The sequence below is a fragment of the Passer montanus genome, unplaced genomic scaffold (assembly GCF_014805655.1).
Source record: "Passer montanus isolate IOZ18808 unplaced genomic scaffold, ASM1480565v1 scaffold21, whole genome shotgun sequence".
Lineage (NCBI taxonomy): Eukaryota > Metazoa > Chordata > Aves > Passeriformes > Passeridae > Passer > Passer montanus.
In genome coordinates this window covers 6,523,848-6,551,216 of record NW_024366703.1, presented here as the reverse complement: position 1 = coordinate 6,551,216, position 27,369 = coordinate 6,523,848, and the positions used below count along the sequence as shown (strand labels likewise).

At 38.0% G+C, this 27,369-nt stretch overlaps 1 protein-coding gene across 12 annotated transcripts in view; it reads left to right on the top strand.

Annotated features, from left to right (window-relative positions):
- BTRC (beta-transducin repeat containing E3 ubiquitin protein ligase) overlaps positions 1-27,369 on the top strand; it is a 119,989-nt gene that overhangs the window by 3,471 nt on the left and 89,149 nt on the right. For 3 of the 12 annotated variants that reach the window (XM_039708790.1, XM_039708787.1, XM_039708788.1), the window contains exons 2-4: positions 9,078-9,164; positions 13,120-13,188; positions 23,804-23,911. The exons of 1 other annotated variant lie outside the window; for it this stretch is intronic. In XM_039708790.1, the coding sequence (XP_039564724.1) occupies positions 9,078-9,164; positions 13,120-13,188; positions 23,804-23,911 (264 nt within the window). The remainder of the gene's footprint in view (positions 1-9,077; positions 9,165-13,119; positions 13,189-23,803; positions 23,912-27,369) is intronic. 8 more of the 12 variants (XM_039708794.1, XM_039708789.1, XM_039708798.1 and 5 more) reach the window with 6 other exon arrangements.

The following is a 27,369-nucleotide window of genomic DNA, read 5'->3' as shown; positions in this document are numbered from 1 at the left end:
ATCGAGGTGCTCAATAAGTAACTTTCAAGTTTGAATAAGTGTGTGAAACAGTAGCTACAGTATTGAAAGTATGAGTGTGATAGGCTCAACTGAGACTTTGATTAAATGTCATATAAAGTAAACTACATAAGCCTGCATAGAATAGTAGATATTTTTTCAAAGTAGCTTCAAATGGTTCTGTTAAGTATACGAATGTTCTGATGATTATCTTTTTAATTAAAATGAGAAATCTTTGTTTAAAGTGGCATTCTTTTTTACGGCCTGTTACAGTCTCTGTAACAATCATTTCTTAAGTCTGAACGTTTTTAATTCCAGGAATCCATTTATATAAAACTATGTTTAGACTTAATTAAGGAACGATTCTTACAAAGCTTGTAAATAGCCAGGAAAAAAGGGACAGAAAATAAAACTGACATTCACACTTAACAGAATGATTGTTACAAGGTATGTAATATGCTATAAAAATACAATAAAGCCCTTTTTACAAGAGTTCATATTTTTTGTTCCTCATTTTGAAAGGTATTTAAGAAAAATATCAAAGCTCTATGAAGCAACATCTGTTTTCTTGAATGGACTAGTGACAACTTCAGTTGTGTTTAATTAGCAGTGCTTGGAACAGTACCTGACCAATTTGGGGTCCCATGTAGGACAATTTGAAAGGCAAAAGCTCAATACTTAAAAGAGTTTCACTTTCTCAGTTTTTATTAATTAATTAATTTGCAATAATTCACCAAATTTCCTGGCTTAGGAAATAGGAAGAAGTCAGTCTGAGTGTTCTTTGTGGATTTTTTCTGTTTCACCCCAAAAATACCATTTTCCTTTTGGTTTTGAAGGGTCAGATTCTAGGAGCTGCTGATGGGCTTTCCAGTTTCAGAGGAGATCCAGAGCTTTCTGGTTGTGTTTTAAGATTCATCTGTGGGTTGTTTTTTGTTTATTTGGGTTTTTGTTTGGTTTTTTTGGTTGTTTTTTTTTTTGGTAGTTGGGTTTTTTTGGTTGTGAGTTGTTTTATTTTTTAATGAGGGAAAACTCTGAAGTTCATTGGTTTTGATGTTTGCATGTTTGTAGGACCTCCCACATAACTGGCAGGTAATATAGCAGAGAATAGTCAGTGTAATGGAAGGCTGAAAGGTAATAAAGTTAGAATTGTTTTTCCTGCTGTGTGCATGTGTATATATGGAACAGATGGACAAAGGCTTATACTTTAAAAGAGGCTCTGCTTGCACTGAATCTATGTCATTCATGGTGCCAATAGGACCAGAATTTTTAAGACCTGTTATTTGTTAGCTATTTAAAAAAAAATCTTTTGAGAACCTTGCAGTCTTCCCAGTAACATATTTGTGTCAGGGACATTGTGGCAGAGAACCCTGGGTATCCAAAGCAAGGAAGTCATGAAACAGTGAGAATAATTCTGTAAGCTGGGATAGCAGAGCGTTGCCTCCTAAATGTGGGGCTGCAAATCCTCCTTGAATATTACACATGCACTTACCAGTTTTTCCAATGGTACTGACATAGCATCCTGGTTTTTTTGGATGTTTGTTGGCACTAGTATATTGTATGGAAAACATTGATTAATTTTCTTCTACCCCAAACTTCATGCTGTAGATTTTTCTGCACTTGATGCAGGCCTTTGGTACTTCAGTAACTTCACCCTCACTTCTCTGGTAATGTTTCATTTCAGCCACTTTGCTCCATTAAATGTATGCAATTAGAAAAGCAAATGGCAAATTTGCTATCGCATCACTGAAGTATTTAGTTTCATAGACTTAAAAAGCCAAATTTGTTGCACCATGCTCTCCTCACTGTAATATGTACTATAAACATCAGAGAGAATAGGCTGACCTTAATATTTGCTTCTCAGACTAAATCGCCGCCTTGCAGCAGTTATTTCCCACTGAATAAAAAGTTTAATTTCACGCCCTGATTAGTGCTAGTATGTGCAGGTGGATATTTATTTTATGCAGCTAAACTAATCTGCCTTGGCAAATTATTTGCCAGTCAGCAGAGCTATAATTCCTCTTGAGTATTTGGTACTAAATTATCGTTCTCATTAGTGAGATAAAGCAGACTGTTCTAACCATGAAGTTTGGTTAGGCAAAGGGCTTCCTAAATAGTCTTTGGAAGATACAAGATGTGTGGTGGCCTCAACATTCTCAGTATCCTAAAATGGTTTGTGATATAGAAAAAGATAATGAGGATTTTAGAGGAAAAAAAAAAAATTATTCCATAGTTGTGTATCATATTTAGAGGTAAGGTGGGAGTGTTCAGGGATCACCTCTTTAAGAGGTGCCTAATGAAGAAAAAAATCAAATGGTCATCTTTGGTTGGCTATAGAAATACTCCAAGCTCTGATGTCTGGGCCATAAATGATATTAAATATAAAGTTATGTTGTTTTCTTCTCAATTTTCAGTCCCAGCAGCTACTGAGGTAGCAGAAATAATGACTTGAGACAAAAAGTTAAATGGTTGAGGAAGCTTCCTGGTCTGGTCTCATTTAAAATTCACTTCACACTCTAAAATAATTTTAAGTGGGGATCAGAAAGTATTTCCTGACATACCAATGTTGAGTGGATGTGTTTGTCAAGTAAATGTCTTCATCCATTATTTTGTTTTCCATGGATTTTACTGTGCTGGTAGTTTGTATTATAAAACTTGTTAATGAAAGATACTTATTTTCTGTTACAAGAAAAGTAATTTATACCTGGAAGTTAGGAATTTTCACTAAGTATTATGTGAAGGGATCCACTAACTTCTTCTCATCTGTATGGGTTGTCATATATTCTTGTCATATTCATTTTCTCAGTCATCAACAGTATTTAGGGTCACATTGGGGTCACAGTTAAGACCAGCAAGCTGAGCGAGCTGAGCACCTCGATTTTTTGTATAAAAATGTCCATGCTAAATTCATCAATGCAGAGGGAATGGGCTGTTTTCTCACTTCCTTGTCTGCTTGTATTGCATCATCTTCAGCTCCATGCATTTGTGTAATATTTAACTGTCCTCAGTGGCAAGCTTGACTGGTATTTCCAGTACTGAGTGTTTTCTTCAGTCTTCCTCATTTCTTCCTACAATTCAGGAGATGCTCAGCAAGGCATATTCTTTATACATTTTAAGTGATTTTGCACAGAAGGGCTGAATCCACTGTGTGTTCAGCTGTGGAAGCTGAAAATTAATTGTAGCATAGCAGCGTCCAGTGGCTGCAGCTAAAGAGTAAGTGCTCAAAATACAATTAATAAGCAATCAAACATGAAGCTGTTTCCCTGACAGGATACTGATTAGTGCTGTGAAAAACTTCTTGATACCACAGAAATGGTTGAAAATAAACATCCTGGGAGTTGCATTAAATATTTCCTGCTTATTAAACAACAGAGCTTTCTAATGCCAGTTTTTCTGAGGGGCTGGGGAACTCTGGTGTTGGACAAATGCTACCCCTGCTTGCAGAAAGAGAAAGCTGAAGCTCAGAAATTTGCCGGGGGTCATGGGCTGGAGGAATTTGTGTGGGGTGATATGGTACACTGATAATAGAAGGCAGAATACAAAGAAAACAGTTCTTCTAATAGCCACCCTTGTGCTTCTGACCATGTTTTGGTTAATTTTACAATTGGCTAGCCACCTGTTAAGATAACCCATTTTATCATTAAACAAAATTAATTTTAAAAATGGCTTGAAACTGTCTGATTTTAATGGGATCTGAATATTCTTAGTTTTAATCTGCCTCATGAGGCTTGTCTTTCTTCTGGGAAGTACATTGTTACATCATTAAAATATCATCCCCTACTGAGAGAGAAATCGGTCCCATTCACTAAATGGCAATGCTGAAACAATGACAAGTATTTCTAAAAACTGCATTAAAATTCATTTTTTTCTCTTCCATGTGCAAGTTCCGTGGTCCCATTAAGCAATGGGTGCTAAGCCTATTTGCTGCTGTGCATGCACAGCCAGATTTGTTAGCTGGGGTGGCAGAAGGGTTCAGAAGCAGACATGATGACTTATAGTTTTAAATTATTTCACTTTTCCACAATGATTTTGCTTGGAAACAAATTGATCATAATTTTGTTCACTCTAGCTACTTCTAGTCCTCCTCTGTACTAAAAATTGAGAATCATCTGATTTAATTTTCCTCCCCCCACTGCTAAAACAGGGTGTTGTGCAGTCATTTTGATGAGAGCAACGGAAAGGAGAGAATGAGGAAGAATGGGAAAGCTCAGCAAGGGGTCTTCCTGGTCTTCTTGAGGGAAGGACAGAAGTGTTTCCAGTCTGTGGGCAGGAGCCACACAGCCTCTTGGCAGAATCCATTGGAGTAACCAGTTTGGACTAGAAGCAGCAGAAAGGCCTAATGCTGGTTTAATTTGCTTCATCCCATGGTGAGAAGGGAAAGGTTGCAGGGGCATACTGCAAAGGAATGAAGAAGTTCTTAAGTGCAGTTGTATGTTAGCAGAATAATAATAAGTGTGTTCTTTTAACAGTGGTCTAGATGGACCTGTCTTCTTCAGAAGCACCTGGAGATGGTAGGGAGAGAATTTGGATGACAGCAGCCAATGCAGAACTCTGGTGTGAATTTTGTCAGCTGGCTTTGTGCCCTGGATGGGATTTTTCCATTTGTAGGAATACTTGCTCATGATATTTCCATCTTAGAACATAGTTATTCTTACAGAATTGTAAGAATTTTTCCCAAATATAGTGGGATGGATGAAACACTGTAGAGAAAGGTGATGGCAGTCTTTGCTTGGATACTAATCAGGGCTGAACTGTATGCTGGCTAGAAAAGAGTCTGAACGTTTCCATGCTTGCCCATACAGCAACCAGAACAGTCTCTAGTTGTTTCAGAGAAAAATGGTCTACCATGAAAGTCTGTCATACAATGTAGTCAGTCTCCCTCTCCACACACATCATCTGTAATTTATTGTGAGAGCAGTACAGAATGGAGCAGTGTTTATGTGGGAGTTGCTTTTAGTTTATGGATAGTTGGCCCTGAATTCTGTCTATTAGGAAGATGTTGGCGATTCTCCAGGGGGGTTGTTCATTGGGACTGCTCAATGCCCTTCCTTCTTTTTTGCCAAAACTGTCAGCGTGATTGAGAAATGCAGCCAGCTATCATTCATCTCCTGCAAATTAGAACAATGAGAAGGGGGTGTAGTCTCAAGAAATGATGGATTGATCTTGTTTTAGAAGATGAGTCTTAGAGGCATCTCAACAGAAAGAAATCCAAATAATGTTAACAGCCTCTTCAAACGTGACAGAAGATGTTCCCTGTTGCTAATATTTTCAAAAGGAGAAAAATCTGCATTCCTATTATTTTTGTAACTTTTTCCTTTTTATTTTTCCTTCTCTTGACAATGACTCCAATGAAGTGTATTGCTCTAGAACTTTGTTACAGCTGTTGTTATAACAAACCCTAAAAGTTTTTTTACTGACAAGAAAATATTCCTGTAATGTCCTGACCTTAACATAAGCATTTAAGTAGACACAATGAAGGGCCCATCAGTGAGAAGGCATGTGTTGGTGTTGGACTGGAATAGGTCTTGTGGAGCATGGGTTCAAGTCTGATATTGGCAACCAAAGTACTCTCTAAAGCTTTCACAAACTACTGAAAGCAGTTGCTAAGTGGAATTCTCTTTGCCATGCCATTGTAGAGCTATTCCAAATTTGGCTACTTTGAAAGTCAGAATCCTAGTTCTTATTTTCCTGCTGAACTCCATTCATGGCTAATTCATTCTCATTAGTTCATATGCCAGTGTCCTTGAGCTTAAACAGCTCTCCTTGTTCCCGTGTTCATCTGCAGATACTTGTGGAGAGCAATCATATTCTGAGCTGGATCTGGTCAGGCTAAACTGGCATTCTTTGATTTATTTTTCCTTCTGTTGTAAGGCATTTCCTGGAACTTTGATCATCTCAGTAGACCTTTTTAAACAGCTGCAAAATTTGATTAGTCTCCCTGAAACACGAATGACCGCAGCTATACAGAACATTCCAGGAAATATTTTATGGATTCCTTGCACTAAAGCAGTGATCCTAATTCCTCTCTTCTGAGCACTTTTTACTTTATATAATATCCTGTAGTAGTATTTGCCATTTCTGTGGCCACATCTTATGGGGGAGCCATTGTTATCTAATGAGTAACATATCCCAGGGCCTATTTCCCTCTTCTCAGTTACCGAGTTCCTAATTTATAATGGAAATAATGTAACTTTTTGATTTATATGCATCATGTGTCAGTTCTGTTACCAAATCTTCAAGATGCTTTGTCCTATATATATATGATGTCTCTTTAATTTCATTAGCACATTGGTAATTCTTGAGTATTTTAGCCATTAGTGAGACTATTTAACATTAATTTCAAGAATAATAATAGATTTCAACAAGGATCATTCTCTGTACAGCTTAATGTTTCCTTTTTCAAAATTGCCTGTGATGGTCTACAGTTTCTAGTTTCTTAGCCTCCTTATAACTCTTGTATTAATCCTAATCCTCTTCATTTTAACCAGTAACTTCCTACATGTCATCTATCAAATGCTTAACTACTTCTAATTTGTCTGGACTTCAGTGATCTTCTTAAAGAAGAAGATTGGGTTAGTCTAGCACTAATTCTCATTTGTTCTAAATTGGGAGTAGATTTACTTAGCTTCCCATGGTGGCTGTTTCATTTTGGTGATAGTTATGAGTACTCAGTCTCAGTAGATGTCCTTTCTTGGGAGACTGGATATACTGTTTGTCTGTGCTTTGGCTTTTTCTTTTTTGGCCAGCCATTTCTGCGACACTTTAGATTCACTCTGGTTAGAATTACAGATGGTTGTTCTGTGTGAGGATGCTACCAGGGGCTGCCCATTAGGTGTCTTCAGCTGCTGCTGCTGCCCCTGGTTCATTCTGGCATTGTTGTCCTGCAAGACAGCAGGTGATGCTTTGGTGTTTCTTGGTTGAAGGAGGACTTTGGTCTAGTTAAGCAAAGGGACATTTGCATCCTGTGCCAGGAATTGAGAACTGTCATAGAGCTGAACTTGGCACAGGGTATTTACATAAGGAAAAGAAATTTAATGTATTTTGGTAAGATTTTGAGGTAATTAGTTACAGATTTCAAGTTATTGGTGATGGGTGAAAAGGTCCTGCATTGTAATTGTAGCAGAGTGCTTTGTAAGGGAAATGTATTTGGACAGAATGGCCATTCCTGCAAAGAGGAAGTGTTTTGGTTACTTTATTGAACAGGAAAATGTTTGGCTAGTGCTGGAGCCTGCTCAGAAGACGAGCTTAGCTAAGCAGAAAATGTGGTGGAGTGCTGAACTGTGCTTTTCAAAGTGTCTTGTTCTCTTAGAAAAAAAATGGTATTGGCTTTACAAATTTGTCTGCTTAATATGTGAATTGCAGATTTCCTTCCTGTATAGTTGGTACAGACCTGTAACCCATCTCTCCTGCACCCTTTTTTGTCTGTTACCTAAAATTCAGCAGGAGATGAGGAAGGTGAAAGTTAATACTGTAGGTTCTTGGGCTGATTATGGAGATTGTAGTTTTCCAAACTGAATTTGGTTTACCTTGGCTGTATTTTTTTATTTAAAGTACAGGACTTTCTATTCCTCCTGCTCTGAATTTCAGTGAAAAATCAGAATCCAGGTCAGCTCCTCTGACTTTTCTAGGGACTTACAAAAAAGAGACAGAATACTTGGAAGGCAGCAGCTTCATTTTGTTGATCTCTAGACTAGCTTCCAGCTGCTGTTTTATATATGAATTCTTGTGCTATAAATGTCACTGTTCTTGTTGGATACTTACCTGGCACAAATTCAGGAGGTAGCATGAGAAATTGTCTTCACCACAGATCTTGCAGGCTGGATATAGCACTTGATTTTCATACTTAAAGTGTCAAATGGTTGTGAAACCAAGCATGGGCACAAAGAGAATCTCCACACTGCTAGAGTAAGCATGTTTGTGGATCTTGCTGTTACTTTGTTCAGAGATTAATGGAGCGCTGTCTTGGGTCTCCATTTGGTTTTCAATACTGTACCTTAGTATTCTTGTGAGCCCTAAAGAAGGTATCCAGGTGTTTCATGTTACAGAAGTAGTTTACCTGGTTGCTGCTGCTCTTGAAGGGTATAAAAAAGCCTTGCATCTATTTATCTGTCAAGTTGTATAAATAGACACTCTCCAGTGGGAGTTGGTTTTGAGCAGATTTCAGTCGAGGACCTCAGGCAGATTCATTAAAGAGCTGGAGTAGCCATGTTCACCACGTGTGCTGAGCTCATTAAGTTCACAGGCAGTCAGAACCTACTGTTCAAGAGTGCTGTGTCCTTCTGAAGGAGCTTGTATCAAACTGTGAGACCTGACAGTCAGCTGACTCAGTGTTTGTTCATTCTTTCTACAGAATCTCACAAAGGACGCACTTAAATATTGGCAACTTAAGCTTTTAGGATCAGACAGCTCATGGGTTTTTTTCCTAATAACAATTAAAGATTTTGAAATCGTGTGTTTGGTTTTGTTGACATCCACTGATGTAACTGTGCCTTATGTTGAGTATTGCTTTGGGCAGTAGAGTCAGGGATCTGTTTGGGCCATGAAGTTGTATATTCAGTAATAGAATTCAGTTTATTGCTGTAATGGATGCAAACTCATTACAAGTTCTAAGCCACAGGGGATACTTTCCTTTGCTGTGGAAGTCATCTCAACTGGACAATCTTCAGTGCAACTGGCCATGCCCTTCCATGTCAGTGACTGACAGATCTAATTCTGCTTTTGTAGCCGACAGCCTCTTAGTTAATGGAGTCATGAATATTGTTACTCAGAGGCAACCTTCAGAGTATTAAAATGCATTATTCTTGTTCTTCACTTGATATTTATCAATCAAGGTGTTATATCTAATGAATTCAATGCGATTGTCAAATAAATACTCTGTGTAGATCATGACTTAAAAGAAATGGTAATATAAGTAGCTTCATTATTGCTTTGCAGTGATGGAGAGAGATGGGTGTAGTTTGCTTGTTTAAATCCTGTGTGATGGAAATCCAGAGTGAATGTCTTCTCTGAGGGAACAGCAAGCATTATGGGTGATATGATCAGATTAATAAGATCCTTAGTATATATATATATATTTCATGCAGGTCTCAACTTCCTCCCCTCCCCTCATTTCTTCTTACATGGAAGCAGATGAAATGCAGAAGCAGCAGTACTGCCTTGGAAGTACCATAGTAGGTTTCCTTTTATAATTATCATTCTTGACATATTTATCCTTTCTTATGGAAGTGAAGATGCAGATATTTAAGAACCCTTCTTGCACAGAAAAGCCCAATTTCCGCTCAGTACTTAATTAGCACTTGTTTATGACACAGCATCTGATTTGATTTTCGAAACAAATTGCACAGTAAAGAGGCTGATATTTAAACTGTATAGTAACCACAGCTCCAGCTGTGACTCAAATCTTGTAAGCCTTCAGGGGTTGTGTTTAGGCTTAGAAAATAGGAACTCAGGCCTGTAATTAAATGTCCTCTGAAAATCAGCCTTGGTAGAGAGTGGAGAGGGTACTACTGAATTTTAAATTACTGACTTGTTCTCAAGAATCATTCTGTTGTTCTGGGCCTTGCTAGGGACTGCAGAAATCAAATGGATTAAAAATGGAAGAATAGATTACTAAAGGAAAAACCTCAGGGGTTGCAGACAAAGAGATGAGCACAGTAAGCTATTTTGGCTCCTCAGTTTATAGACAGATGCAATATATATAATTTTAATATATGGCTAACGTATAGAAAACAAGTTCTGTGGACACCAGAAAGACTAGAGAGAGAGTTAAGATTTCATACACAGTGAAATTGCATTTCAGAACTGTGAGTAAGGTGCTGATGGTTGTGGAATAAGCCATCTGGGATAATGGAAGGCTCATTTTTAAAGCAAGGCCTCAATAATAAACATGAATGTCTTGGAAAAGGAAGTAGATTAGGTTATATTACAAATTAGTCACTCACCTAAATCAAAATGTGAAATATTCACAAAATAGCATGATATAAATTGGCAGTTAGAGCGCTTTCAGAGTTACTTTTTGAGGAAAGCAATCACTGTTGATGCTATTGAAAAAGAGAGCAAAATTCCCCTAGCAGCCTGACTTTAGTCAAGGAAAATGCTGGAGCAGATGCTAAGAGAAAATACTGTGCTTATGAATGGTATTGAACCATGAGCATAAACGATGTGTGCTCATGAAAATACAAAAATGAGTAGGTCTTGCTGGGCAATTAATTGTACTGCTGGTGGAATTGCTTTGAATGGATCATAATCATGGAAGATTTTAATGTTGATTTATAAATTAATACAGCTTCCAAACAAGACCTTTTTCTGGATCCCACATATTTTTAAGGCTGGGGGAAACGGAGACAATTTTGTTATTTTTTAAAATTGACACTCCTGTCTGTTGTCATTGGGATACTGCAATTCAGAATATTTTAACCAGATGTATTACTTTAATTGCCTCTCTCTGCTGAAGAATGCATTCCTAGGGGTCATTTACAGTGTGTTTTGAAAAACCACAGAAATTCAGAATTTAGGAGATTGGCTAAACTTTTAAAACCAGTCATCAATCTGAGAAATTGTAATTAAATTATGCTTTTCTGTTGTGCTTATTTTGATGTAAATGGGGGCTCACTTGTGCAAATATCCCACTTTAATGGCATGAGCAGCAGTATGTGGGTGATGACATACATACCCTGTAAATACTGGTAAAATTTGCTTCTCTTCTGTGTAGTCTCTCATTTCTTCTTAAATAAGAGCAGGTTTATTAAATGCAGAGGAGACATACCTCTGACAAATACAGTATTGAGGATGAGTGATGAGTCTTAGTTTCTCCTATTTTTATGTTTCACTTGTCAGCATTGAAAAATAAATTGAGTTTACAGTAGCTGCTAACCCGCCAAAAGTCCTGATTGCTTTTATTACAATACTCAAGCAACTTTACTTTTGGGTCACAAAAATTGTGTCGGTAAGAGCTGTCCAAATAGAAATACACTGTTATCTTTACTACTGTAAATGCTTCTGCTGAAGAGGAATCCTGTTGCTGGCAACAGATCTGTTACTACACTTACATATTTGCAGGACCAGGGTCTTCAAATTAAATGGTTCAAGTCAGTGTCTTTAAGTCAATTATTCAGACTGCTCTGGACTGATGGGCTAGCAAATGTTAAGCGGTCTGCTGGTCTGAAGTGCTTGACTGTTATCTTTTAATTTGTAGGTTAGGTGACAGAACCACAAACAAATGAAGTAATTTTTCACAATTCATTGTGAATGCAATTTGATTCTAACACGACAGCAATTTGTTGTGTGAACTTGGGCACATCTGTGATTGGTATTCAGGTCTCCCTACTTGTGACACTGATTTCAAATGATTGTTGTTTCTGCTTATGAGGACTTTTATTTTTTTTTTTCCTGGATAGATACATATTGGGCTGTGTTACTTTGAAAAAAAAAACCAAAACTGAAGCACTTGAGCCAGAAGTAAAATATTTATTTCTGTAGTGTTCTTGCTAGATATGCAGGACTTCATATAGTTTCTTCCATTTCCAAAACACATAGAAATGTCAAGAGCCCCTCTCAGCAAACCTGTGAGGTGGGTTAAATGAGTGTTGTCCCCATTTTACAGTTGTAGAGAGACTAACCACCCATGATGTTAGTGCTGAAGGAAGGCTTAGGTCTTGAAGGATGCAGCTTCTAGCTGTGTGAGAAGTCTCCTAAAACATACTTTGTTAATGTGTTAAGCTTTGCAGGTCCAAACACAGCCGGTGAATGCAGTAACCAGACATACTTGACTTCAATTTATCAGCACAACAATGGTTATTAAAATTCATGTTCAACTGAGATCATTGGCTAGGATACCAGGACATAATCTTACCACTACTTTGAAAGATTTAGGAGGATTTAAATTCAAACCGGAGAGGAGCAAAAATAACAAGTGATTAAAGTATACTGTAAAGTCCTGAGTGCGTACTTCTCTTTAGAGGCAAGATTTTAGTCTGTTCTAGTTCTTATTTTATTTTAAAATTCCAAGGCTGTCCACCATAGGTGTGAAGGTTTGTCATTCAGCCATAACACTTTTTCCTCCAACAAATTGTATTTATTGGTGTTACAAGTACCAAAGTGGATGCAGTTTGTATAAATGAAATATTGTGTTGACTCAAGGACAAGTGAGAGTAAGCTTATCTTCAGCAGAGTAATTCTGTAGATGAGTAAGCTTTTTCCAGCCTTCCAGGAGGAGTGAGTGGTAGGGGCACACATCTGATTTGGAGGGGAAGTACTGTGAGTTAAGAAAGGGATTGTGAAGTAGTTTCAAGGAGTAAGAAAAATCTCTGAACTAGGTGTTTACTGGTATTCTGTCCGGTCCTGTTGCTTAGATGTGATTTTAATTTCTAAGCATGCCCTTTTTTGGAGGGGAGGGGGAGCGCTTGAATCCGCTTGAATGAGGGAGTATCTTTGAACTAGAAATAAATGTCATGCCAGACAGTGATCTGGGATTGTTGCATACTTTTTCCTAGCTGTAAGTTATGCTATATATGTTTTGTGCTTCTAGAGCAATTTGGTGTCTTGCCTTTTCTTCAATCCAGTAAGTAAATGGGGGGAGATCATATTTGTCTGTCGATTTGAGGCATAATTTAAGGCTGTGTGTAAGTATAATAACCTGTTACCCTGGTATTAAGGCTGCACCTCTTCAGGAATTTTCTGTCATCTCTTCATGTTGTCCAGTGTCTGGTCTGATCATGTTGGGGATGGTAACTGTGAAAATACTCATAGCTTGACTACTGCTGTTTTGACACCATTTGCTTTTTATGTAGAGTCAAAAATATTAATTACCATTAGTCTTTGCTGTTGCACCCACCACAGAGGCTGTGCTTATCCAAGTGCATTTTTGTGGAAATTAAAAAAAAAAAACCAACCTATATATACTGAACTGAAATGTAAAATGGTGGAAAACATAAAAATGGTGGCTTTATTAAAAAAGTTTTCTTGAAGCAGCTGATATCAGAGCAGTAAACAAGAACTAATCTGGGGACTAAACCTTCATATGCCGCTTAAAAAATCTGCATTGTTTAAAGTGCTCCAGAATTTAGACTTAGGTTAGCTAGGTCCCAGTGTAAAAGGAGGTCTCTCTTTATGTCTATTCTCTCCTAGCCCCGAATACACATGCCAAAAGATGGATTTCAGCTTATATCTTCTGGATACCAAGCATGGCTAAAGCAGGTTGGACTGTATTATTGTTATTCATCTCATGTGAGGGACCGTGTTAGACACCTGTGCTTGTCTCATTAGTGAAGTACATAAATGAGGGTGTAATGAAGTTACAGTGCCATGTTAGCTGATACCCCTCATAGCCATCACTGTTTTGTGTTTATGCATGCTGTGTTTGTATAACATTTTCTCACCAGTCTGATGAATGTGCACTTCCTGTAAATAAAAGTTCAAAATGCAGTCACCTGGAAGCGAAGAGGGTCAGAGTCTGAAAACAGATCTACAACAACAGCTTGAATTACAGAATTAAAATGGGCCTTCAAACACAAAGCTTTGTGGTGGTGATGCTGGTAATAATGGGGAGGGCATTGGGTTAAAACTCAGGAGAATTGCATCTAGCATCTAATTCAGATCTGCCTGGGTGAATCAAGTATGGACACTTACTCACATCACATAACAATTGTGCAGTTTGACACAGTCTGACACTGTGGGGAGTCCCCACTCGGAAGTGGCCTAGTGCTATATTACTCTGGCTATTATTAAAGGCCAGGCTTTAGATGTCTCAGCAGTCTGCCTCTAGCAACTGCTGTCAGCTTTTCACTTTTGTGAGTGAAAAATCCCCCTTCAGAAAAAACAGCTTAATTTACAAATGGCCTGTACAGATCTCTTCTCTGATCAACATATATGATGAATCCTGTGTCCTTGAGAATACATGGCTTAAAGTTGCTGTTTCTGTAGAAAGCCAGAATGTGTTGTTATGGCAACAAAAACTGGAAATATGAAAACAGCACAGATAAGCTGCATCCTGTTGTCATGGCAACTGCAGTTGTGAAATGACAAAACGTGGTGGTGAAGGGATCTTCAAGGTGGTACTGTGAGCCCAACATAAACAAAGAGCCAAGTCACTTGAGCAGAGTGTGAGAATGAAAAGCTGCATCAGAAAATCCCCTTCAAATGTGAGAGTTTCACTGAAGGTGCTAACAGGATGGTTTTGATGGTCTCCAGTCTTGTTCAGTATCTTAGAAGCAGTAGGTAGTAACTTGCTTGTGCAGACTACTTACTGCTGTCAACTTACTGACTTCTGTGAAACTGAGCAGAGCTTGATCACCTATTAGAAGATGGGTATCAAATCTTATATTTGCAAGCCATTTCTTTGAATGAGTGATGTGCTGCAGGGGTGAAGTGTGCTTTGGAGCTTCTTTCCAAGAGACCGCTTCTCTCTCTCTCCTCAAGTCCACTCCAGTGAAGGTCAGTTGGGACACTGAAGCTTATGTTTTCTTGATTTAAACTTTGCTGAGCCGGAGGCAAGGTGTCTCAGAGGAATCTCAACTCTGCAATTATTGTCTCACAGAGCTCAAGTTTGTTGACCTACGGGGCATGGCATCAGTTTCTGTTTCTTATGTGGGTTGGGAGAACAATAGGAAGAGGATTGTGTGGCTGTTCTGTTTTCCTTTTACTTCTGAGGCAAACAGAGCAGCCTTCTATTACCATTGCCGTGATGCAGGGGGATATAAGCTTTTTGGACTCTGAAAAGTACCAAGGGGGTAAAAAACCTAAAATGCACAGTAAAATTTCCAAGGAGGCTTTACACTAGGCAGACTCAAATAATAGAAGAACTTGCACTTTTTGAAAGATATATTTTTTGTAAGCATGCTTTCCCTTTGATTTTTAGTTTATTGATATTAGTTCTAATGTCTATCTTAATCTTCATACTCCTTGATCCAAGGAAAAGTTAAAAACCTGTGCTTGTCATCAGCAGATACTGTTGTGGAAATAGCTTTGCTATGCCAATTTTGTGCTGTGATTTCACCACAGGAAGTGTAACGGTAAGGCAGTTGATTTAAAGGCTGGGAAGAGCTTTCATGAGAAGCAGAGAGGTTAAATTTTTTTAAGGTGAGTTTGGTTTGGTATAGGATATCTATCAAAGGTACTACCTGTAGGATTCCTTACAACTATATCTTGAAAAGAAAGCCACTTTTGATATATGTAAAAGCATAATCTAAATATGCATCCAGATGGAATGGGGGCTGTGCATCAGATTTATTCTCCTGTTGTCTGTATTTTTTACAGGGTCCTAACTTAATGATTTTTTTTTTTCCTCAGCATGGCTGAGTATTGATCTGTTGCCTGACTTACACAGGATGTGAGAAGTATCCCAGTAACACATTGTATTAACGTGGACTAAAAGCAGTTTATATTACAGATGAGGTGGAGGAAGATGGAGTTCTGCAAGACTGGACACATACTATAAATATCCATAAAACTGACAATTTTATCTAAAACCAGTGCTGGCTGCATTTGCATATTTTCAGCCTTCTTAAACTGGAGATAATAGTTGAACACTACCTGAGTATGGGTTGCCCACACTGAAGTCATTACCCTCTGCCCTTTAATGGCAGGTTTTATATTTAATGTTGCTGTGCTGTAATGCAGAGTTGTATTGTGTTCTTATGTGGGCTAGAGGAAATACAATACCAATGGCCAGAAATACATGTTGCTTTTAAGACTGGCATTATAAGTAACCTGCATTGTTCTCTTTACTATAGCTCTTTCCTGTTTAGATGTTTGTCTTTTTGTAGAAAATACAGTTGGTTTATTCAGCCTTGATCTTTGTTGAAGCTTTTGACTTGCTAGCAGTCTGTAACATCCCATCACCTAGATGCTGCCCCTTTGGAGACAAGTCACAATTGACTTCTGAAGGGAGAAAGGGAGGGAATGTTTGTGTATAAATACAGACAATAGACATGACATTTTAATTCCTATTTTATATGGACACTTGGTATAATTTAAGCCAAACTATGAAACCGGGCAAGTTAAGCTAATTAGGTAAAACACTTACAAAACCTTATTTTGATTACATAAATGGGGAAGTAAAAGTATCATTTTTAGGTGGCTTCTGAAACATGGAAATTCAGAGTTAAAGCTAATGCCTCCCTTTTTCATAGCATTGTGAGCAAGTATGCATCACGTAGGATATGTAATGTAATGCACTCATCTGAGCCTTTCTGCCTCCCACTGTCTTTTTGTAGTAGAATTTTTAAAGCCAAGTTATAAACCTGTAAATGTGTTTTATGCTGGAAATTCTTGGTGATACCTTAACTAGACTGGTACCAGCAAAGGCCAGCATAATCAAAACAAGGCACTTCAGATATTAATGGTCTGCACTTCAGTCAAGTCAGCTGGAAAAGAGAGTGTAAAAACCAGGACTGTGGTGAAACCAAGATTCTTCTGCTAGAATTGCACTTTGCTGAGAGAAAAATGAAATTATTCTGGATATATTTTGGTTTTGTAATTTTGTCATTTAGCATCCTTTCCTTAACTTCTAAAACATCTATTTTCAGTGGATCCATATGCTTTTTAACATTCAGATAGTAACTCCTTGGGTGGAAAGTTGAAATAAGATTTCTTTCTGCAGTTCATTTATTAATACTTGGCACTCATATAGTACATTATGTCCTCAAAGTGCTATGCAGGCATATCAGTTATCCTTGAAACACTTTTGTGTGGTAGGTGCATAACAATAACTCTGAGAGATTTTATGGAATTAAATAAAGCTAGAGATGAGAGAAAAATCTAATGAAACTTCCGTTTCATATCTCCACCAATGTAGGTTTTTTCTCTGCAGTTTGTGTCATGAAAATAGAGAGAAATTCTATAAATGTTCCAAGATGAAGAGGTTTCAACACATTCCTTAGTGTGCTGTGTTACTCGGGCCAAACTCATGAGGAATTGTTTGTGATCAGGCTTTAGACACAATTAATGAATCATTGAGTTTGGAAGATATTTCTAATATAATCAGACATAATGGAGCTTAGTAGCAACTGTGTTTTCTTGCTTACCAAAGAGCCAAGTGCACTTGGTCTTGTAAAATCTCCATTTTGAGCCTTCACATAGTTTCATGCTTTAGACCTTGGTGAGATTGCTCTTTGTAAGTTTGGTGTTGTTTAAAGAATCACGCACGAGTCTCTTTTACTCCTTAAAGAAGGGTATGGCACCTAAATCTTAAAGCACTGCAGCTGCACTGGTTTAGATTTATCAGTTTCATGCACTGAAGAGCTATAAGGATGAAAACATTAGTACTGTCGAGTTCAGGTGTGATCCATACAAGTTCCCTCAAGCCCTTGGCAAATGAGGATCTTGTACACCTTATAGATGGAAGTTGGCCCCTTGCTGGGACATGTCATTTCTGTGGACTTGAAATCACAGAGGTTGAACTCCAGTAACCACTCTTGGGGAAAACATTTCTTCACAAACATTTACCTAAAAGCTGTGATTTGATCCTCCCAGATCCCACTCAGGTAAGTTATTATTCGGATAACCTGAATACGTAAATCCTTTTTCATGTGTCTTATCTTTGATATTTAAAAGCAGCTAGTGAACTGGAATATCTTGTAAAAAGTTACTGTTAGCTAGGGAGTTACCAGAAGATTAGAGAAGAGTTTGCATAATACGTATGTTAAGGAAAATTTACTGAGCAATTACACGCAAAGTGGGTGGCTGAAGGAAAAAGAAGTTTACAGCAGTTGGAGTTCTGTGTGCACAGCAAAGCTGGCAGGATGTGGTAACACCCTGAGGGTGAAGGGGAGAACTGCACTGAAGTCAGTGATCTGTACCAGGGTAAGAAGTCCAGTATTACCTACATTTGGAATCTAGGAAGAGTGTTGTAATTGAATCTAGTAGCATGTTTCAGCCTCTGATTTGTGAGACCTAATTGTTTGGAAATCAGACCCTGGTTGTGCCAGAAAAATACGCTCAGCTTTCCCAAAGCGAAATGTTGGTTTGCTTGATTTGCAGATAGTGAAAAATGGTCCAAGGGTCTTTAATGAGGTAGCTGAGCTTTGTTATAGCAAAGCAGAGCACAAACCACTTTGAATCATACCCATACATGCTCGTGGAAATGTGACCAAGGTGTCTGAACAAAGTAGAAGGTGAGGAATTGTGCAAAGCACTGGTTGTTACAGCAACTGCGTCTTGGCCCTTCACGATTCGGGTGCAGTATGTGCAGTTAGAACTGTTGGTGGGCTGGCTGAGCCCTGAGAGATCCTTCTCATGGTCACACTCCAAGCATTACTACAGCTGCCTCTTTATTTTTGTAAATTAATTTCCTTACTGTGGAAAGACTTTCAAGAAAAACTGCCAGTGACAAAGTCAGAATTACCTAGTTACAAGTGTGGAAAACTGGTCTGGGATGCAAGGAGGTACACATTTTAACTGTATGGCTTTTCACTTTTGTTTTTTTTGTCTTAATTAAGACTTACAGCTTTTAATGTTTTTCTTATTTTCAAATGAAAACAGGCAAAAAACTTTCTCCAAAAGTTATGAAAGTATTAATTTGCTCTGAGACATGCTGGTCTCTTTGGTAAGTTCATAATTGGGCAGAATTTTTTTTAAATGCATATTCTTGTCTCTCAGGTATATAACTACTTCATAACTGGTAAATCTGTATTCATATGTTAGGGTTTTTAAAGGCATATTATTTACACAATTCACTTGAATGGCTTCTCTGAAAGCTGTGTGGCTCTCTCATGTAATTATGTATTTAGAATGCCTTGCATCCATTTTTGGGATGGGGGAAAAGAAAAAAAAAAACAAGCCCCACAAAATCAACTGAAATAAATAATGAAAGAATATTCTCATTCTGTTTTGACAGCTCTTTAGAAGTTCTGTTATATACTATTTTTTTCAGATAAGAAGAGCTACCAAAGGTAAAAAATGAAATATATATGGCAGGTTTTTTAATTGCAAAATTATAGAGGATGCACTGGGAGTATTTTTTTAATACTTATATATATTTAATCAGAAAATACCTCTCAGAACAGTAGAGGGAAAAATAAGAGATACCTTTTCATTTTTATGTGTATGTGAGATGTTAAAAGAATGAAAAGTGGACCAGGAAAAGGATCCAACATAATTTTTTAGCCAGAAGTAAATTTCTGGAATTGTTGTTAAGTTTCATGAGACCAACATTTGTAATGTAAATAGCAGCTGCCTTATCTGATATGTTTCATGCAATGTGTTGCATTCTGTGGTGACAAGAATAGTGCAGACCGAACACAATGTGAAAGTGATGTATGTTATATTTTTGGCATTGGCTTAGTTAAGTATGTGGCCAAAAAAAGTATAAGAGGAACTGAGTGAGATTGAAAGGTATTGAGGTTTGTTCTCCCATTTTTTGTGGTGTATGATAAAAATAATTCTGAATATTAGGAATCCCAGTAGGATCTGAGCATGTGTTTGATAAAGGATTAAAATTCCTTAGGCACGCTTCCTGAGAATTAAGTTTTATAGAGCATGCAGGAAACAGTAGTGTGAAAGAGACTTTCAGGGAGAATTGTTCTTGCCAGCCATCCCATTTTGCTTTCTGAAGTGGTGATCTGTCTCCTCATATCAGGCTCACATCTGGTTTACATACTTCTAATACCCTTCAGAGCATCCTGTGTGTTTTATCTGCTCCACTTTGGCTGGTAGAATTTCAATGGCCTCTTTTCCCCTCATGTCTTGGTTTTTGTAAGAGTTAGAAATTGTTACTGGTTTATCTTTACGGTTCACCTGTATAAGATGCTGAATTTTGTACTAGAAGGGAAACAATTCTGAACTAGGGAAAGTCTGCAATAGATGTGGTTAGCATCTGAAATTAATCTTATGTACAGCACACCAAACACCAGCCCTTGGGGAGAAAATTTGGTTTCCTCTTTGGCTTTGTCACTAACTTGTGAAGATGTACAAATGTATGTTAGGCTGCCTGTAAATCAAAGGTGTTTTAAATGCACAGGTTATCACAAAGTTCAGTACAGGGTGCATACAGGGTTAGTAGGTAATGCCTCACTGTTTTAAAATGTGCCACAGTTTGAGACAGTAATTCTGTACTACTATTAATTCTGTCTAATTAATTTCTCTGAAGTTTCTGTGAAGAAAATATCCTTCAACTATTGTTTGATTTTCTTTTGGTCATTCTTGTTTTACAGTGAGCTCAGCATAGGCAGTTTATGCTTTCATACCTGTGCACTGTAGTAGTTCAAGAACTTTATTTTTCCCTGTGTAGAGCCACTTAGTTTTACAGGACAAGGTGATATATTTCTGACCTGTAACACAATTTACTAAAACTGTGTTAGTTACCCCTAGTATATTGTATTTGCTGAAGGACTAGAAGAGAACAAATTTGATAAGAAAAACCCAGTCTGAAATGGTAATGTATAATCTTGTAATGCAGTAGCAAATAAAGTAAATAACCAATTTTTAGCACTGGCAAAAATTTAGCCATTGAGTGTGTATTGAAATTTGTCTTTAGGACATCAGATAATTGGAAGAGAGGGTAGACTATTAGAGGCAGAACATCTGATGTAGTCAAAAAATGTTCTTGCAATATAATTACAAGAATAATTGAATAGGTTAAAATACATCTTCCCTTCAGCTAATGGTTACTGTCCACTCAGCTCAGGCAGAGGCTGTCAATGCTTCTAGCCTGTTTTAATTCAAAGTAAGGCAAACCCATTTTAATCACCAGTGGAGCAGCTGGAACCAGCCTCTGTCACAAGGAGGATGCTGTTTCAAACTGTGCTCCCTGTGTTTATTTAGTGGGAAAATACATTTCAGAGTTCAGGGAGTGGGATTTTAAAATCAATTGGAAAAAGAAATTGGGTTTTTCATCAAATAATTCCCTATTTTATGCCACTCAATGTGTATTAAAGATGCTTAGCTTTTCTAAATAAAAAGCTTTGCGTCTCTGGGTCTGAAAGTTGTGCAGACGTACGAGGTATGAATGCAGTTGGGAGTTAGGAAAGCAAAGAGATTGCTGCATCCTGGCCCAGTACTTAGCAAGCAGTACCAGCATTCCCATTTGGCTCTAGTCCAAGCACTGTGCTTCTGTATCCTTGTTTTGATGAATCGATGTAGATTGACTTGAGTTCAGGAGAGGATTTTTTCAGTCAGCTTTCAAGTCATGAACATTGAGGCCAGTCCCTTGTTTGTGGAGCTGACAGTACAAAAGTGAGTGTTTGACACGTGGCTTGCTCAGTGCATGGGGATAGAGGCTGTTGAGATTCTTCAGAGATCAGGCTCTAAATGAAGTTGTTCTGGTGGGTCACTCATCTGATTTACACACAAGCTGTTTCCATTGAAGCACCTGGGGCCTTTTGTTCAGGCTTGTGAGTAAGCCTCTTTCAGTCACCAACAGTAATTTAGCGTCTCTGTTTCCTTCAGTAGGTAAAAGGCAAGAATGGGAATGACATTTCCTTCCACACTGTGCAGCTTCACGCTTATATTTTTAAGATAGTAACAAACTGTACCACTAGATTTTGTTATATACTGAAACAAATTCAGAAGTCATCTAAGGTATTGGTAGTTTTTTATGTCCTAACTCCGGAACAATACTAAGTGGCAGGAGTGCATGGGTGAGGAATGATATCCTCTGTTGGACAGAGAGCTCTGCAGAATAGCCCTTCAGTGTTTTCCTTTGTTATTGTGGCAATTTTAGAGGAAGATATTTCATTGCCCTGTAAGTTCCCTGGCACAATAGAGTGCCCTGCCTGCAGATTGTAATGACTGACTTGAGCTGTAATCTCACGTAAACCTTGAGTCAACTTAAGCTTGCCTTTCCACTGACAGAGTGCTCCTCATTTTTCCTGCCTCTGTACCTTTCCATGCTTCAGTCAGTACAAATATTTAAAGTAACTTCTTTTTTTATATTGTCAGTCAGTTTTAATGGCAACCAGTTCTTTGAGTTCATTGTCACAGTACGAAAACTTGAGGCAGCCCAAGGGATGGGAAAGCTTGAGAATATGGAATAAATGGTAGCTGCAAGTCTTGGATAACTCTGTATGAAAAAAAAATCATCCCATATTTATTTTGTATTATGTTATGAATCCTGGGATGGATAATGATAAGCTGCTGATCCTCACCTAGTGAATTTGCTCTGCATCATCAGAGCCGCCATGTAGTGAATCTCCTGTTACTGTGACGTTCTTGGAGAATAATAAGCAACTTTGATTTAAATAAATAAAATTGGTGAAATGCTTAACCATGGATGTCCACTTAATGTATTTTTTTTTAAAAAAAAAGTTATTGTCGCAACAGCTCTCAGTAGCTGTAGTGATACATATTACATTGCAAAGAAAAGATTGCTGGCATTTGGAAGGTTTTTATATGTGGGAGTGTTTGGGAGATTAGAATGGTGGACAAGGAAGTATGGCTCACTTTTGTAGCTTGTTACAATACTATGGCTGTAATTTTTTTGGCTTCAGGAGGGGCATTACATACAAGTAGCAAGTTCATGTGATATGTAGTACTATGATGTACTCAAATTCTTGAGTTTCAATATCTTTGTAAAGGGAAGAGTTGTTTGGGTTTTTTTTAATGAAAATGAAGTGAGGAATGTATTTTAAGGTATCATAAATTTCTGTTGAGCATGTTTCTATAGGTTATATTCCCCAGAAGTCTTTAAATACTATTTCTGGAACAGCAGTGTAAATTGCAACAAAGTACAGGGAAGAATGTGGTGACAGACAAGGTTAATCTCTGTGTCTGTCTGCACAGGACCAGATTATGGATGTTGGTGATCACCTTTCTCGTCATTCAGAGATGGGTTATGTTGCTCTTACATACTCATTTAGTGCAAGATTGCGCAAGGTTTTCTAGCCCTCTCAAGAGCAGGAAGAAACGGAGGCTCAGAAGGCAGCTGTCATTTCATACCCATTCCAGCTGCCCTTTCTACTCAAATTTCTCCCATCCCCTCCCCCTCTATTTAAAAAAAAAAAAAAAAAAAGCAGGGACAGGATTGCAAAAAAGAAGAGTATGAGGATTTAAAATCTCTAGCAGCTAATCTATCACATCCTTCAGTTTTCATGGCTATCTGCCAATTTAAAATGCATTTGTTTTTTCCTGCCTTGCCAGTAATTAGACAAATGCAGTAGTGCTTATTTCATCAAAAACTCTGTGTCTGGTAAAAGCAATTGCAGTCATAATGCATCCCTAAATTTAATAGTAGTGGTGTAAAATGAATAAGCAGCTCTCTATTTCAAGGGGTAGTGGCTTTAACTATCAAAATGGCTAGTATTTTCCTTGATTGGCTGCTTTGGCTCCTTTTTTGTATTTCTGTTTGTAGGAACTGAATCAATTTATTATAAAAATTATATTTTATTTAACAAATAAGGCAAGCAGAAACATGCAACTCTTATAAAGTGTCACAAACTTCCTGTTCACCTTGGATCATAGGTTTTGCCTTTTATCCCATTTACAGACAAAACACAAACCTTTTCTTTCCCTGCAAGTATTACACTTAAAATTGTCATTTACTTTTCTGCTTTCCTTGCAATATTACTTGCTTGTGTTCTGCCTGGAGCATTGCTGTGGATGGAGAAGAGGTCTGATTAATTGGAAAGAAACTTTCTATTACTGGGAAAACTCAACACACTGTTGTGCAATATTAATCAAAATTTACTTTCTTGATCCATAGTGCCTTTTTTTTTTTGCTACTATGCCATCTGTAAAGCTTCTCTCAAGGAAAAGATGCAGTTAGTGCTCTCTTAAAGGGCAGTTGTGTTGATGCCATTTGGCTAAGCCTTAAAAGTTCCTGTAATCTGTGCCATCCTGTCTCATACAGCCCCATCTCATAGTTGTCCTTTCTCTGCAGTGCTCTATGCCCAGATCTCTGTGGCTGGGCTGCTCCAGCCTGGCGGACAGCATGCCCTCGCTGCGATGCCTGTATAACCCAGGGACTGGCGCACTCCCAGCTTTCCAGGTACTTTCTGTCTCTCCCCGCTCCTTTTCTCTCCATCTGTGTGCGTGTGCATCTCCTTTACTTGCCTGCTTGACCTCTGTTTATTCTGGTTCATACTCTATGCCTCTCTTCTGTCATTCTGATCTCTGGTATTTTAACCCATCTTCTGCAGATTCAGGGCAGCTGAGACATTTCCATTTACCTTGATATAATTATTTTATCTAAGTTGGCTTGATACCATCATCTTTTTCATTGGTTTTAAATTGTGCCAAAAAGATACCACTTAATTATATCTGGCAAACAGCATCCATCACACCGTCTCCAATCTGGCTATTCTGGCTATTTGCTGTTCCCCTCCTATCTAAATTTTCTGTGTGCCACTTAAAGGACTGAGAGGGTGAGTTCATTGCCATGATGATAATTGATGCCAGAAATTCTTTACCTCAGCTTTGTTAATAGGAGTCTGGACATTTTGACTACAGAAAATTATTGTCCAAGTAAGCTGTCAGTCAAAAGGCAAATAAAGGAAACCTTTTTTTTCCCTTTGATCTCTGAATTTGTTAGATTCAGGCTTTTCTCTGTCATGAGTCAGTTTTTTGCCAAATCAGTTTGTTCAGACCCTTTGGGTGACCAGTGAATTTTTAAAAATGCAGACATTCTCCCATGGGTAGAGAGTAAGACAGGCGCTGGGTGAGCATCCAGAAACCTAGACAAGGCTCTCCTGATCATTGCAGGCATTTTTGATGACATGTGGACATAACAGCAGAGACTGTGCTCCAGAGATGTTATATTCACATTGGAAACTCCGAGGTGTTTTATAAACTGCAGTGACTGAGGGACTTAAGGAGTATCTCTGCAGAGAACATGTTTATTTGAGCTTATTGTAGCATGAACATTTACTTTGAGGTTTATGCTGCTAGATTATGCTTCTGCTGGCCTAACCTGTGGCAGAGAGTTTTATTTACCAGCATCGTTCAAAACCAGACAGAAGGAATAGGCCAGAATTCTTCTGAAATTTTCACTTGTTTTGGGGTAAGTTAATTATGCGACTCTAAAGGAAAGCATGCTAAGATTATTTTAAGTTTTACTTCTTGCTCCCAGAGTTAGGACAGTGCTGTGGAAATAATCCTCTTGGTCCCAGAGGAGGCTTAAGTGTCTTGCATCGTTTTGGTGCAATTCTTTTTGCTGACACAGCAGTAGCACTGATGGACTCTGGAAGGTGTCCTGCCAGGCCTCCTTTGCTGAACCAAGCATTTAGTGGAGCTTTCTGTGGGGGAGGGGGAAACACGACTTTTTGTTAGTCTAAGAGGACTCTAGAGACAACAGACAGAGTTTAAACTCCTAATCCTGATTTGCATAATTTGACTGAATCATATGGGCTTAATTTCTGAGTTTTTGGCTGTTGAATGTATCTCAAATCTCCTTAAGCTTAGCAGTATAAGGAAAGTAATTTATAGACTCAAATTAAGACTTGTTCCTTTCTACTTGAATTATTTTTGATTACTTAAAATAGGCATATATTAAAAAGGGAAAGAGAAATTAATTTATTGCAGCTTAAGAAGGTGTCCTTACTAATGGTAGATATGAACAATCACTGTTCTGCTAATGCAGTGCATTGATATTTAGGGTCAAATGAGTCAGCTGCACAACCAATTGTTCTGTTGGGATACTGGTAGGACTGACATTCGCATTTCTGCAGATTTTGAGAGACATTTCTATGTATATTTAGTGAGTATGGGAATTGGGGAGGTATGTCCTACTTGCCATCTGAAATGGTAAACTGGTACTCTTCACTGAACTCTGACTGCTCTGTTGAGGAACACATTTACTGCCAGTTGAGGGAGAAACCACATTGCCAGCAACAGCTTCTGCAGCACTGAGTCATCCACATTTCAGTCCATTTTTTCAATGGGCTCTGATTGATCCTCATTAACTTGCATGGTTTGAAGAAAACTCCCCTCTGAGGCATGGCTTCTGCATTTTCCAGTGCAGAATGGAGTGGTTTGGAACCTGCTTGAAGCAGTGATGTTGCAGTATTTCATCATTCTTTAATGCTTTTTTTTTTTTTGTATCAAATCTTCAGGAAAGCATTAAAGACTTTCTTGTAGCCCAGTGAATTTTCTCATATTAAGTTACTTTCTTTATTCCGTAGCAAGCTTGAAGTAACTGGAGAAGCATATCAATGTTCTTTGCTTGTGGCAAAAGAGAAGATGCCATCTGGAAGGCTACTTAGTCACTGCTGAATTTGTCTAGTTATTTACATGCCTGCCTTCAGATGCTGAGACAGATATGTGGAAAGATGCTCTTTTTGAATAGCTCAGTTAAAGTCTTGCTGACTCCTCATGGGAAGCATTGGCAGGTAGTTGATTTAGAGATTATTCTGTTAATATGTCAAGTAAATTCATTTTTCTTCTTTGTGTTTTTATTATTGGAGACAGGTGGAAACAGGATCTTCTGGTTCCTCAGCCCTGTTTTTAGGCAATCATCCTGCAGTGGGAAAGGCTTTCAGACTAAACCCATGAGTAGGGGAATAAGGAGCTAGAAACAGTTTTTTAAAAATCTTTTATCTCAAAGATCTTTTATCTCTTATTTTTGCAACTGATAGCCTACTGTGTAACAATTCCATAGCAGTTGTGATAGAAGATGGCAGCAAATTGGAACATGAACTCCTGTAAGGCACCGGAAGTGGTCAAGTCAAAGAGGGTATTTTAACAGGAGAAAAAGGCCAGCTATTCCATTTTCAGTGTCTCAGATGCCAGATTTTACGGTACTGTTAATCTGCAAAGCAACTGAAAATTAGGTTGCATGTAGATTATCCTAATAATAAAAAATAAATTATGCAGAATATACTCTTTTTTCCTAGAAATTTATGCTTTGGAAGTTTCCAGATGTGCCAACAGGTGTCTGTCTTCATTACATTTTCCATGTGAAGATAATTACTTTCCCTGTTAAAATATTTTTCCATGCATGCTCACAAGGCTATATTTATGTTGCTTTTCATAATTGAAGCTCTTTGAAAATTCAAATTTACAATTACACCTATTAAGTATGCCAAGGGAATGATTGTATTAATCCTTCCAGGTTTGCAGAAGACCGACATATTTTCTTGAATTAATTTCTGTAGGCTGTTGTTTAAATGAGGAGGCTTGAAGAGGAATTTGAAACTCTTGCCAAAGACATTATGTATCACCATAATCTCAGAGAGCAGTCCTCCTCTTCCTTTTTACCTAATTCACAGCCAACACAAATACCAGCTCCTGTTTAGATTGTAAACTTCCTGGGACAAGAGTCAGGCTTTTACTAGCTTTGTCTGGAGCTGAGGCACGGGTGGAAAAGAAGAGAGTTGTCTTCTCAGCTTTATTTTGCCAAATCTGAAACTTTTATTTCTGTAACAGGCTCTAGTAATCGAAGAGGGGGATTAACTTTTATGGTGGTAGTAGCAGCATCTTGTTGAATACACAAGTGTCTCTCTGTAGAAT